We start from the raw sequence: 15,000 nt of genomic DNA, 5'->3' as shown, positions 1-15,000 counted from the left end.
ATTTGCTCGTGTACCAAATTGTCTTACAGTTCCAGTCATTTTTTCAGATTGATAGCCTTAATTGTACTGCAGCAACTCTGCCAGCTATTTGGTCTCAGCATCATAGGCAGTACAAATCCACATTTTTTTCTCCAAAAAGGGACAAAAAGAACCCCTGTCATTTTTGTAAGGGAGCCCCCCTTGGGGCAGTTTGTTTACTTTACCACCATTGTTTAATACTATCCAGGGACTAAATCAAGAATGGAAATAGATTACAGTTTGAAAAAATATGCCAATTTTTTTTTACTTCGTACACTTACTGCATTCAACTTTAATTTATTCATCCTTGGAAATGGTAGGAATGATTAGTATTCTTTAAAGCAATTGCTAAAAATTCATTGCACCTAATGTTGAAATATTTTTTCCATATGGAAAGGTAACAGCAGTTATTTCTGTGAAAGCCTTCTCCAGAAAACTCCAACATGGAATTACGCCCCTTTCAAATGTAGCTTTGTATGCTTTTGCTCGATGACTTTGAACAATTATTACATAAATATGAAGTTATGGAGTTTTTTAAAAGTTAAATCTAATGGAAGGGGATTTAAATTATTGAAACCACTGTGTTGCAACCAGAGTCCACAAAGAGAGGTTAAATAATCTATTGCACTGGAAGTATTTAGTAGGCCAGCATGAAATTTGTTTTGGATAATAGCACTGAATCGCCTTCAACAAGTTTTCTGAACTTTGAAGATACCTAATTTTATATCCTCCTGCTGTTTTATTGCTGGAAGATAAAACCAATTCTTGATTAATTATTTTTGTTGTCACATTAACCCAGTACAATGTGTTGAAAGTGTATTATTAGCTGTAGTAATATTTTGTTACAGTAAAATTCCCCCTGCTAGTGAGCTGGATTTCTGAATCAAATTTTCAACTTGGAATACCGGTATTGTTGTTTTGGCTATTCAGAGTTAACCTAATCTATGTTTATTTCTATAATTTGGAGGGAAGCAAATGATTGGCATTTTCTTGAAATGACTACAGCAAAATATAATTGCAACTAAAAGGTTTCCTTCTAGTGTACCCAATATGAGGTGCTTATATGGCATGTTAGGTATGACATTGGTGCTAAATTCACTTTAAAATTTATCTTTGAACGACTGAAATATATTTCTAACTTTTCAGGGACGTCATGCATTTCTTTTTTTTTCCACCGTCTTAATAAATTTGCCTCCATGGACCACTTAAATGGCCATTTTAACAACTTAATTTTGAAGAAAAATGCAAAAATCTTAACATTTTCTGCTAGATGCGGGCCCCCGCGGAAACAGTGTGCAAATATTTAGTCGAAAGAGAAACCATTTGGAAATTTAGTGATATATTTTTTGCTCCACTTTTTAAAAGATAAATGCATGAATTGAAATCAAGATGGTACTCCATTAGCCGGTAAGCTCCACAATCAAATTTCCACTCAAACACTGTCACAGCAACCTGGACTCGCGTTGACCTTGAAATTGTGAAAGAAATTTCCCTCGTAGCACTGTTGGCTAAAAAGTACGGTGGCCCACAACTAAAAAGAGAATCTCGCTGGCATAAAAACGCACTATGCAGTCAAAACATTCGTCCGTTTTGCTGGCCTGAAAAAGGTCTTGCTTTATCGACGGAGATCGGATAAACACCCGATGGCAGCCATGTTTTTCGCCAGTGAACAATAAGTCAGTGGTTACCGTCTTGCGCACGCGTCCTTGAAAGGCAACCTTAGCCAATCAGCGGTTTTTGAGACCTGTCCAGCTGACCTCGATAAGGTCTATCTTGAGCCCGCTATATGGTCACGTGATACTGGTCAGCGGATACCTTGTTTTGACAGGTGTTAATTGACCATAACATTGATATGCAATATCAAAGATGTATGCTGTAATCTAGTTAGTGTCAAATGGAGTATTGCCTCCTGGATGAGCTCTAAACTTGAGCCCGTGATATGGTTACGTGTCACATTGGCATACATGAAGGGGCGGACGGACGTACGTACGTACGTACGTACGTACGGACGTTCATGACGTCATGGCTATAAAACCAAATTTTCTCGCATCGATGGGTTACCATATTTTCTTAAGTATGGTGCTCCGCGCGCGCGCGCCTTCGGCGCGCGCGGAGCTCCGCTATTAAGAATCTACTCAACGTCAAAGATACTACTTATAACCTACGAGGCCAACATCTTCTCAATGTCCCCAGGGTTAATACCACAACCTATGGCCTACATTCTTTCCGTTATTTTGCTTCTAAACTCTGGAACTCGTTACCTAACTCACTTAGAACTGCTCCTCCGACCAATGCATTTAAACTAGCTATAAATCAAATTAAATTTGATCGTGATTGTTGTCCTTTTTGTAATTTAGCTTAACTTTATATCTTATTTATTGTACATTATTGTACATTATTACATACATGTGAATATGTATTATTTTATTTATTATGTACAATAATTCTTAGTCTATTTAGTTTATTTTATATATTATTTTATTGCTTCGAAGATATTAGCATAATTGGTTGCTATCTGTAATTCGAAGTCAAATAAAGGTTCTTACTTACTTACTTTCTTACTAAGTCAAAGATGGATTAGTGTGAACTGTTGTGGAACCCATCCTTTCCAGATCTCACAACTCAACCATTCTTGTCACCAGAGCCTCGGATTGACCCAAGGCTCTGGAGAAACTCTACGTAGGAAAACATGGCAGTACTGTAGGCGATGTTTCTTGTGACGTAACCCATTGTTATTAATATGCCAACCTAAACCTAATTGGGAGGCGCGGGGGCCTGACGGTTAGCATGCTGGACTCCGGATCGAGCAGTCCGGGTTCGAGCCCTGGCCCGGTCATTGTGTTGGGTTGTGTTATTGGGCAAGATAATTTACTCTCACAGTGCTTCTCTTCACCCAGGTGTATCAATGGGTACCGGCAAATTTAATGCTGGGGGTAACCCTGCGATGGACTAGCATTCCATCCAGGGGGAAGTAGAAATACTCCTAGTTGCTTCATGCTACAGTAACCGGATATAACCCCTGGCCTGATGGGCCACTAGGCTCGAAGCAGACTTTACTAAAACCTAATTGTCTGTTGAAACAATGACTTCATTTGTTCCACGGTTGGCAAATTTGAACATAAAAAGAAATGTGACGTCAATGGTTGTAAACAAGAAATATCGCTATAGCCAAAAATTGGCTATTTGAAATTTACGGCACTTGCTCACTCCTCGAGCTAACATGAATGCACCAATTAGAGACGCTTTTCATTGTTCTTCGCAAAAACCAATAAGAAGACCCTTTGTTCCAGGGTTCCCCAGAGCTCTGTTCTCCATCTGTCAAGAGAATAGCTCTGGGGTCGAGATTGACAACTCAGCGTGCTGCACGTTTTAACTTAGTTACCTGGTCTTTGAAGAAAGTTGACCTTGTTTTATTCTCACCTCAGACCTTATTATCCTTCTAATATGTAAATATATCACACCAGAAATACACTTTATTGCAAGGACAAGACTATGTGACCAAATTACTATGAGAATAATGCATATACGTAAGTTGCAAATTTATGGCAACTTACTTCGACTTGTTTCGACTTCTTTCCTTTCCGTGTAGTGTAAATAGCTTTAAATACCCTTAAAACGGAGCACTGATGGAAAGAGGGGGGTAAAATGAGCACATCGTCGGCTTCCTGGGAGAATACCCTCTAGAGATAAGGTGTACTTAAGTCTCACACAATGAGCGTGAGTCTCGCGTATTTCGATGCCATGTCACGCTCTCACGCCAACACAGGTATTTCTCACGCATTGGCACTTTTCTCCTGGGTAACTCTGCCTTTTTAGCTTTCAGAAGTGCTCATGAATTCCGAATTCGTTTCTTCACCGGCACTGAACTTCGGCCAATGTTCAATCTGTTCGTGTGTGACCAATTTTCTTGTTTCTTTCTTTCACCCGTTAATATATGAAGTATAGGCCGATATGTTTGGTCAGGCTGACCACAATGAGCAGCGTGAAAAAAACAAAATGGCAGATTCAACGCTTCATTTAAGGCGATTTGAGAAGTGCAAATTCCGGGGAAGCATGCCCCTGGACCCCCCTAGAATTGTTTGCCGCCTCCGCCACAACAAAGAAAGAACACTTGGGCCTTTGGCGCAATCTCCAGCAAGCATCTCACTTGGAAACTTCACAGAAGAAGATTTGCAAGATACTGGTCCCATCCCTTAGACTAGATTTCAGCCGTTGGGTGAAAGTTGAAATGATCTACTCTACTACAACAGAAGTGATCATCAAGTGCTCAGACAAGCAGATTTCCAGATATGGAGTACCCCATACTCTGAGGACCGGCAATAGAGCAAACCTGGTTTCTGCAGAAATGGAAGGGCACCTTGCCAAAATGGGTATTAAGCATAGACAGAAGAACACCACTACGGCCAAGACAAAATTGAGAACTCTAAAACAACAAAACCGTTCACTGTTTAGGGCAACGAGGGCAGCCCAAGCTATTATTATTATCATCATCATCATCATCATCATCATCATCATCATCATCATCATCATCAAATGAATATATTTTACACTCAACACAAACTCAAACTACAGTCGCTGTACTCTACAATTCTCACACACACAATGCCATATGAGGTCAAGAGCACCTGTGGCTCAGTTGGTTGAGCACCGGGCTGTTAGTTCAACTCTGGCCGGATCAACACTCAGGGTCTTTAAATAACTGAGGAGAAAGTGCTGCCTTTGTGATCACATTTGCAAATGGTTAGACTCTCTAGTCTTCTCGGATAAGGATGGTAAGCCGGAGGTCCCATCTCACAACCCGTCAATGTTCACAATCCTGTGGGACGTAATGAACCCGCACACTTGTCGTAAAGAGTAGGGCATGTAGTTCCCGGTGTTGTGTGGTCTGTCTTCTGTGGTGTATCATGGTTGGGAGGGTTAATGCTAGGAGAGTTAATGCTCGGAGAGGGCCGTAAGTTAGAAAACTGAAACAGGTTATTTACGTCTCCCTCTTTAAATAAAGATATTGAATTGTATTGAATTGAAGATCCTGTCAAAAACTACTCACTAAAACTGTCAATCAAACTTCAAATGTTTATGTCACGCAATGCAAAGCGTCAATCATCACATCATCCCCCCCCCCTTTTTTTTAAAAACAGTTGAAGAGTCTAAATCTAACAGCAAATAAATTATAAACAATAGATCTCAATAATGATATGACGGGGGGACAGTTCAATGCCAAATTGGAATCCACAAGAGATGATTCAAACTTTCTTTTCCAAGTTTTCCCTAAGGACTCGGGCTCTCTTTAATAGCTTAGGTTTCAGCTTTGTGATCCTCTCTCTTTCTGAACTCTGGAATAACTCTAGATCAGCAACACAACGGAGGAGTTCCACAAACAATTTGTCCAAGTCGACACTGTTCACCAACCAATCTCTGTAACGATCAGGTGGCTTTCTCACCCGTGAAGGGCGAAGTGTTCGGTGCAGATGCCATTCAGATTCCTCAAAGCCGGATGAGGGATTAGAGGTATCGCTAAACTGGTCAGGGAGCTCTTGTTTGTTAGAAGCGTCGAGGAAACTTTCAACTCTCTCTTCAATACAATTTCCAGAAAGGGAAGACTCATCTGCTGTCTCCTGAGCGTCCTCCGCTGGACATGGGTCACTTGGTCCTCCCGCTTCGAAGGCATTCTCCTCGTCGCCAGAAGCCAAGGTTTGGCCACTTAAACATCCCCAATGGTGTCGGTGTCATTTTGAACACTGTCTGTGGGTTTTCCATGTTCACAGCTAACATTGGCTGCCATTTGTACAGCCGCAAATTGTTGAAGTGAAAACTGATGAACGTCGGGAAGGGCGGCCCATGCTTTGTACTCAGTAGGTTACTTCTGAAACACGCTCCACAATTTCATAAGGACCCTCCAATTAACGATAAAACTTGTTCGGTTTGCCAGGCTTTAGTTGGGGGCTAAACCGCGAGACTAGGTCACCAAGCTGGTACACGGTATACTTAACACCTTTGTCATGGGCATCCTTTTGACCATGCTGGGCTACTTGCAGCTTTTCCCTCACATCTTGGTGGGCCTGTACCAACTTGGTGTAAGTTGATTCACTCTCATCGACATCACCTATCACGACATCCAAAGGAATTCGCATCTCATGCCAGAACACGAGTTCAAAGGGCATATGCCCAGTCAACGAGTGAACACTGCTTTGATACGCCATCATGCAGAAGTTTAACTGCTCGTCCCAAGTATAAGGTTGTTCTTCTGCCCTTGCAGTAAGCATACAAATTAATTTTTCGACCTGTCCATTTCCTTCGGGATGGTAAGTGGTGGATCTTGTCTTATTGATTCCCAGCAGCATACACATTTCTTGGAACACTGTTGACTCAAAACTGCTCCCTTGATCTGAGTGTATACTGTCTGGAACTCCAAACCTACAGATCCAGTTCTTGACGAGAACTTTAGCACATATACTGTAGAAGCCCATTGGTTCTGCATTGCACATGCCTCAGCCCATTTTGTAAAGCTACATTGCACAGTCAGGATAAAATGGCTCCACCTCTTGGTTTGCGGTACTGGTCCCACTATGTCTATGTGCAGCCACTGCATGGGACATCCAGAGGGGATGGGCTGCAACGGTGCCTTGGGTTTCCTGCGTGGTTTGCTTTTGGTGCAAGTCAGGCAGTCATTGCAATACTCCTTGGCACTTCTGGAGAGGTTTGGATACCATGAGCGAATCTTCATTTTATGATGAGTTTTCTCACACACAAGATGACCTCCTGCCAAAGCGTCATGCCATTCTTTAAGTGCTGGCTGGATAAGACTCGCTGGCAAAACAACACGGTGTTTCTGAGGTGAACTACTCTTCTAAGAAAGAATACAAAGGACACCATCCACAACCTCCATAAGTTCACACTGAGCCCACACCGCTCTTGAAGTACTGCTTAAGGACTGTAATTCATGCATAGAATGGCTTTTTCCATTCCCTCAGGTACTGCCCCAGTACTGGCCCAAAATCTGGGTCTTTTCTTTGAGCTTGAGAGATGGCATTGGCAGACCACAGATTTCCAAGATTTACTTCCTCTCCCGCTTTGGTGTGGCCGTGTGCCAACATAGAAACCTTTGTTCGCTTTGGCCGCTAGATGGACAGATGGAAACGCCTCAGCTTTCAAGACATTGAATTTGCATCGCAATGTGACTTGCCAGGCCAATGCTTCACCTTGAAGTTGTCTTCTTGAAGTCGTTCGAGCTATCGTGCAATCTGGCCTTCTGGCTCTCGGAATGACATTAGCCATTTCAACGAGTAGTAATCAGTCCGCAATAGAAATTTGCACCCGGCCAGGTAGTAGCAAAAGTGGTCCACATATGTAACCAGGGCTAACATTTCTAGTCACATGGTACAATAGTTCCTTTCGTGCTCATTTATAGAATGGCTACCACAGGCTACTACAGTGTAACCTCTCTGTTCCATCAGACTGTACTTTAGAAAGAACTTCACCGATTTCAAGTCACTGGCCGGCATCAGTGTCCTTTACGAAGGTCCCTGCACTGGATGAGAAATCTGGATAGGTGAGAACTAGAGCACTTGTGAGCAGGTGCTTCAGCTCTTCCAACACCATCCTCCGCTCAGGGCCCCACAGGAACTTTACTCCTTTCTTGCTTAGTCTGTACAGAGGTTCAGCGATAATGGAAAAATCAGCAATGAACCTCCCGTAATAACTGGCAAGACCAAGAAAACTCTGCAATTCCACTAAATTCTCAGGAGTTGGCCACTTGTCTACAGCTATAGTTTTCTCTGGGTCAGTCTCAATGTCCTGGCTCGACACTACATGCCCCAAGAAAATTACTCGCCTCTTCAAAAACTGACATTTGGCAGGTTTCAACTTCAGGCCAGCCTTTCTAATTCTTGACGCAGGGGATGCAAATGCTCATCAAAAGTAGCAGACCACACGATAATGTCCTCAAGGTAAACCAAATAGTAAGTACACGTGAGTCCGTCTAGGGCCAGGTTCATAAGACGGACAAAGCTGGCTCCTGTATGAAAATTCTGGGCAAGACACCGGCGAGATACGGGCCATAAAAAGTCTCGCTGATGAGGGATACAGAGCGTGACGATAATCTGCCTGACAGGAGCGATACAAATTGAACAATAAATAAGCGAGAATGGAGCAGGACATTAGTACTACTCTGACATTTGGACGATATTCTGAGTGATAAACCGGCGAGATTCAGGTCATAAAAAAAACAAAAAATCATGCTAATGAACCATACAATTTTATGGCCATGTCGTTAGTTTATGGCTTATAATTTCGGGTGTTACGAAAACTAAGACCCAAGACCTAAGACCGGATCTTAGCTTTCGTAGTACGAAAACTAAGACCCTTTGTTGATAGTGGTAATTACGGGAAAGAACCTGTGAAAACTCAGAGATTTGGGCGCTGTATGTTGTCTTCTTAACAGACACAACGCCATGATAAGATTGAATGTTGCGTGACAGAAAAAAAGTGGCATTTATTGGCGCGGAAACTAAAGATAGTGTCTTTCGGATAATGAGAAACTTTCATCTGTTAACCCTTTTGTAACCCCTAAAAATGTGATACAAGAATTATTTTGTCGATACACATTTGTTATTCTGCTTCCAGTATCAAAACAAGTCCACAATGTCGCCGCAAGTCGTGCAAACAAAAAACAGTGGTACTGTCAAAGGGGTGTGGGGAGTGGCAGGGGATTTTCTAGTTTATAATTTATAATGGAACTATTAAAGTCTGCATAATTTCAATTATGACATGTTCTGTTTCTGTTTATACTGATTACGATGTTTCTTATTAATAATGCGTCAAAGTACCAGGATAGCGCGATGTACCCTCACCTCCAAACAGATGATACTTCATATACTCATTCTAATAAGCTGAGAAATAAGCTTGTGAGTGAGACAAATGCGGAGAAACTTACAGAAAATCACTTCTGTCTTACATGTAAAACTAGTCAGTCCCCTATCAGGCATCATAATAAAATTGACCATCTACGGGCATCCGTTTATTATTTGCATGACTTACGGCTAAATTGTAGACTTGTATTGAAACTGGAAGATGTGTACTGACAAAAAATGCGTGTATCACATTTTTAGTGGTTAAAACCAAGACATGGACTCTTGTTATAACCAAAGGGTTAACAGACTGAGTTTATCATTATTCGAAAGATGCTATCTTTAGCTTCCGTGCCAATAAGTAAGCGAACCATTCTCGACCGAGACCAACTACAGTAAACATGACCCTTGTCATCATTGCGTGAGACAATCATACAAGACAGAAACATCTTTCAGTTTAAGGTAACTTAAGTAAAAAGAATGTGCCAGCTTTTAGCATAGAACAAAATGTGACTGAAGTCATTCAAAGTGTCTATTATAAGGTAGGCATGTTAGTAGCCAGGTTTTGACAGAGTGATCTGTGATCAGGTAGCGAGGTGTTTGTTCCTAGTTTCTCATTTCTTTGAAATCTTCATACATTGTTTAAAATCTGTTTCATAAAAGAGGAAAGTGTTTGCGACAATATTAATTAGAGCAAATAAATGCTGTTTTGATCTGGTTGATTAGTGTCCTAAATGAGAAGAAAAAGCTCTGCATCTGTGTAGAGATTCAGATATTTGGGTGAAATGCACAGTTCAACTGAAACGCAAGCCAAAAGCGGTTACAAATATTTAATTATCGGTTAGCCAAAACTCAAGCATTGCTCTGCCCTCTTAAAGGTTTTCCATCCAGCAACAAAATATATATTTACTTATTATCCTCCGTTCTGGGCAAGCAGGATAATGCTGTCTTGAGGTAGCTAGCGTTCTTCTCCTGAACGTGCTAAGCTATTCAAACTTACCTCTCCAGATAAGGGTGGGTATCATGCTACCGGTAAATGTATCACTTGGAAAAATACCCAGCCATGTACATATTTAATAGCTCAAAATTTAGCGCAGTAAAAATGGTTTGCTTACCTTTTACCCACAGGGACGGACTACACGTACAGCAAAACAGCAAATAATACATTAGAATGAGAGCCAGAGTTAAGTTTCTGATTTGCATTTTTGAGAGGATAAATAATTGTTTTGAGAGATGACAGTTTGGTACTCCCAGATCTATTTCAATCTACTAATCTTTTCTTATCGAATAACAAGTGGGGATCACTTATGTATCAATTAACAAGTGAGCAGCCTGAGTTTCACCGATAATACAGCCTGAAAAATGTCTCGTTACAGCGGCGTAAATGAATAAACTGGGTTTTCACTTTCTCTTGCTCACTCACGCCACACTATCGAGTATCGACGATAATCAAACCAGACTTATGTCTGGCTCAGTCGAACAAGCTCGACAAAATGGTTGTCTCACTTTGTCTCGCTCAGTTCTTGCCTTAAAAGCAGCTTTATAGCCCAAATCTTGCTCAGTCAGGCCACAAATTTTCATATGGGCTGGCTCATTGGTTAATCCAAGGGGCATCACTTTCCATTGAAACTGGCCTCTGTGAGTGGAAAATGCAGTCTTTGGTCGATCTTTGGCTGCTCCTGGCATTTGCCAATAACCTGATGCGAGATCTAGGCATGAGAACTAACATGCCCCCCTAACTGCTTCCAATACATCATCCAACCTAGGCAATGGTTGTGCATTCTTTACAGTACACTGGTTTAACCTGTGATAATCTACGCACATACGAAATGTCCCATCATGCTTACAAGCAAGAACCACAGGGATACTCCATAGACTCTACCAGGGCTCAATTCTCCCATTTTTCAACATATCGTCTAACTACCGGTCAATAATTTCCCTCTGATGTGGTGGTGTATGCCTGGGAGGTTGTTTGATTGGCTGGGACTCGCCAGTGTCAAATGTGTGTTCACTCAAACTTAGGCTCGATATCCGCCGCTCACTCAAGTTCGGGTATCTTACCCGAGAAGAGAAGGCTGGACGCGAGAGCGATAAGTTGTGCCTGTGACGTGAATTCAAGTATAATTTATGCAAAGTTAATATTTGCAGGGAAATAGCATGAGACATCCCAAAACACTGATTTTAACAAAACAATTATTACATAACAATGCCTAAAACGTCTGTATGCATTTGCCACGGCAGATGATACAAGCTTGAGCTTGTGGTTAAATTATCAATGTGAGTTTGACTTCAACCAGCGAATCATCAACAAAATCTTCGGCCCCTTCAGCTCTCAGTCGACCTCATCGGCACCCACGTTTTGCCACCAATAAACTCAGCAGTAATTTCAATTGATCTTGAGGAATTTTACTTGCCCTTACATTAGCGAAGTCTGAGGAGAAAATTGCAATAGTAATGGATTTGAAAGCGGTATTTTGACCTTGGCGCCAACTGGAAAATCAGTGAAGTTTCCAAACTCAGGCGGTAGAAAACGACATGTAATCCCCTTTCTTCAGCTTCTCGAACACTTTCCGTTGTTGAAATCTTGGATGATTCCCACCTTAAAAGGACTGTAAACCTCAAACCGGCCAGGCCAAAGAATAACCTCGCAGCCAAAAAATATAATTATGCCAGACTGATTTGTGCAGGCGAGTTTCTGATTGGCGGAGATTAACAATGGCTCACCTCACACGTCCAGCCGTGATTTCGGGACTGAGCGCTGGCTTATTTCCTGAAACAGAATCAAACTGGTCTTTCCTAAATCAGAGTTATAAACTGCAAAAAATTAATATCTGAAAATTGATCCATCATTGACAGGAAACATTCTTGCTTATTTTCTGAATGTCAGACTTGTCAAACTGAATATTTGGCTTCCTGTCCACGCCCATCTCCTCTGATTCCTCTCCTCTGCTTTTGGTATCCCCAGTCTGGTTCGAACACTTTTGCTGGGAGTCCTGTGATACGTTCATATCCACCTGAATTGAAGTGGTCTCACCATTCACACTACTAAGTGGGTGGTAGAATCCAATTGCCTGACCAATTGACAGCTTGATTGGTCTGTCTGTAAAGTTAGCAACACGTACAGCAGCATCTCCATCTTTGGTAACTACAAGCAAACGACCGACACAAATCTCCTTGTTTTTTCCCACCATTTTCATTCCTTCAATTATTCCTGTGCTCCAATAATTTCTGTCGAATCCATTCTCCAGCCGTCCTCCAATAATTCGCTCAGTCCCCGGTTTGATCTCTGTGTCAGACTGCAAAACCACCCTACACCCAACTAGTCTAACTTTCTTATAACGGATAGGAACTTCAGTTGAACCAGCTATGAATGTTCCCGTATCATAGCAAATTTTGCACTTGTACAAGTGGAAAAAGTCTGTACCAAGCAGACAGTCACGTGATAATCCACGTGCAACAACCACTGTCCAAAGGGTATCAAATTCTGCTATGCGAAGCCTCACCTCTGCTTGACCTTGAACATCAATTTGGTTGCCAATCCAGCTGTTAGAGTTGCAGCCACAGGTAAAAGACTTGAATATCGTCCACACTTCCTCCACAATTCCTCACTCAACACACTCACTGTTGCACCTGTAGTCTTAGCGTGTTTTCCCAGAATCGAATCTCTCAGTAAGTTTCACGGTGAAATCATCAAACAATAGCGTGCCTGGAAGTCGTAACATCTCCACAGCCCTGAAAGCAGGTTGATCGAGCAAGTTAAGTAAATATGCCTGCCATTCAGAGTTTTTCAGTCAATCCAGGTTGGCATATTGTATAAACTGTGCAAGCCATGTTTTGAAATTCTGCCCGACCCAAAACACTTGTGACGGCCAATTTTCCTTGCTGCCAGAGTTTCGCTAAATGGGATCCCAGGCTTTGCCTCAAGGCCTCAGCTAAAGAGCTAACAAGTCGTTCAGTGCTGTCTTCTTTCCATAAGTCGCTTTCATGGTTCGTCAATTCCACTTTTAATCCACCTTCAGCACCTTTGCTTTCCGTCTTCTTCTCATTGCCCACGATTTAATTTGCCGTTTACGCCGAAATTTATCTTTGTTTGGACTTTGGTAAGCTTTCAATATATTTTACTCTCAACACAAACTCAAACTACCCTACAATTCTCGTGCACACAACGCCGCACAATGTCAAGATTCCGTCAAAAACTACTCACTAAAGCTGTCAATCAAACTTCACATGTTTGTCACGCAACGCAAAGGGTCACTCATCACATTTTTATTATTATTATTATTATTATTATTATTATTATTGACTTGTAAGACGCATGTATCTATATACATAATAATTATTATTCAAGTGCCCTGTTTACAAACTCGTAGTAATGAAACAACACTATTAATGCAATACAATTAAATAAAATAAAAATTATATAAATACATCCAGTTGTATATTATTATGTACAAAAACTGCTATGACTATTACTCAGTAAAAACTCTAGTGAATAAATGGGTCTTAAGTTCGTAAATGACTCCATACAGCGCTCAACATTCCTAATTACTGATGGTAACAAATTCCATAGGGCGGGCGCGGCTGAAGAAAATGCACGATCCCCTAAGGTTCTCTTCAATTTAAATTTAGGAAGGCTTAGCAATGTACCATTATAGTTCCTTCTAAGATTGTAAATAGAAGGGCGGCAAAACAGAGATAAGCTCACTAAGGTACAGTGCTGCTAGCCCCTGCACACTGGTAAACAATGTACGTTGTAACTCCCATAATAACGAAGTAATATGACAGAATTGAGGTGCACATAAACCTAAGCGAGCAGAAGAATATATTTGGCCACCGCTCTAAAAATATGTCAGTTGGCAGGTATAAATACAGTTGCAAAATAATATCAAATTTAGTGCCTCTAAAACAACTTAGTATGCTGTCACCTACATGTACCTGTATGATGTAAATTCCGGAAAATCTGGATGGATAACCATACATTGTACTGCATATATAGACAAAGAAAATCCAATTCAGTACACTGTGACTGACACACAGTGGTGTGGTCATTGAAGATTGACCCTTATGTGGAATGTCTATGAGTCCCCTGGCAGCTAACAATGCTTGTAATACCTTGAGCACTTACCTGCCTAGAGAATTAGCCACTAATTGACCGATAGGAACACCAAACATTCCCCCAACAGCAAATATAGCCACTGCAGTGGACCACATCAGATCACTAAGACTTGAATGCTTTCTAAAATAGTTTTTGATATTCTGTTGGTAAAAAAACAAGCAAGTGTTTGCAAGCAAATTCATCAATTATTAATGTTTGGGAGAGCTCTAATTTTCTAAATTACAAAATAATAAATTACTTTTTTTGTAGCTAAGGGAATTTTACACATTCAATACCTTAAGATGAATGTGTTTAATTTTTAATGGTACTTGTGATCATGTCTCCCTATTCTCCTACAAGGGTTTACAATATTTCTGGGTGTCTCAAAAACTAAGACCTAAGCCCCCTGCCAAATCTCAAAAACAAAGAACAAAGACCCCTGCCAGATCTCAAAAATTTTCTCAACCTGTGAGACAATTGTTATGTATGAGTTTGTATTGATTTAAAGATCAATCATAAAGTTGATCTCTTCCCTAAGAGGTCCGCTTGCAGAAAGGACAAAAGTTCTTATATGTTTACATACTGTACAACAGTCACAGTATATTTTTTCATCCCTTGTGAAAATGCTCAAAACAACAATGATTGTTACCCTCAAAATTGAGTGATCGGCAGCATTGTTGATTTCAAATACCATTCACCAATCCTAGAGTGTGATGCCCATTTTATCTCAGAGTTTTGAATACAACTCTTATCCTGCACTGTGTGATATCCAAAAGTCCTGCCATGGAGCATTTCATGCAAGCTAATGTTTAATTTTGTTATTTGAGCCTTGGTCCGGTTGTGATTTCCTTGAAGATCTATTTCAACATCACAAAGTACTCAGCTCCATCATCTGCAACAATCTTTAAGTCTCAGATCTGAGATTTTGCGGGGGTGTACAGTTGGCTCACGGGGTTGACATTGATTCCTGAATGGTGATCAATGTTGAGCCCTGTTGGGAAGGGTTGGTTTCTGGATGGGTGACCATCTAGGAATAGACCC

General features: G+C 41.1%; 1 protein-coding gene across 1 annotated transcript in view; it reads right to left on the bottom strand.

Annotated features, from left to right (window-relative positions):
- The window catches only part of LOC137997387 (solute carrier family 2, facilitated glucose transporter member 3-like), a 38,839-nt gene that overhangs the window by 21,000 nt on the left and 2,839 nt on the right, over window positions 1-15,000 (bottom strand). Inside the window, exon 2 of the mRNA XM_068843347.1 lies at window positions 13,990-14,120. Coding sequence (XP_068699448.1) covers window positions 13,990-14,120 — 131 coding nt within the window. The remainder of the gene's footprint in view (window positions 1-13,989; window positions 14,121-15,000) is intronic.

Source organism: Montipora foliosa, chromosome 3 (assembly GCF_036669935.1).
Source record: "Montipora foliosa isolate CH-2021 chromosome 3, ASM3666993v2, whole genome shotgun sequence".
NCBI lineage: Eukaryota > Metazoa > Cnidaria > Anthozoa > Scleractinia > Acroporidae > Montipora > Montipora foliosa.
The sequence above is the reverse complement of the archived record's forward strand: the minus strand, read 5'-3'. Positions and strand labels throughout refer to the sequence as shown.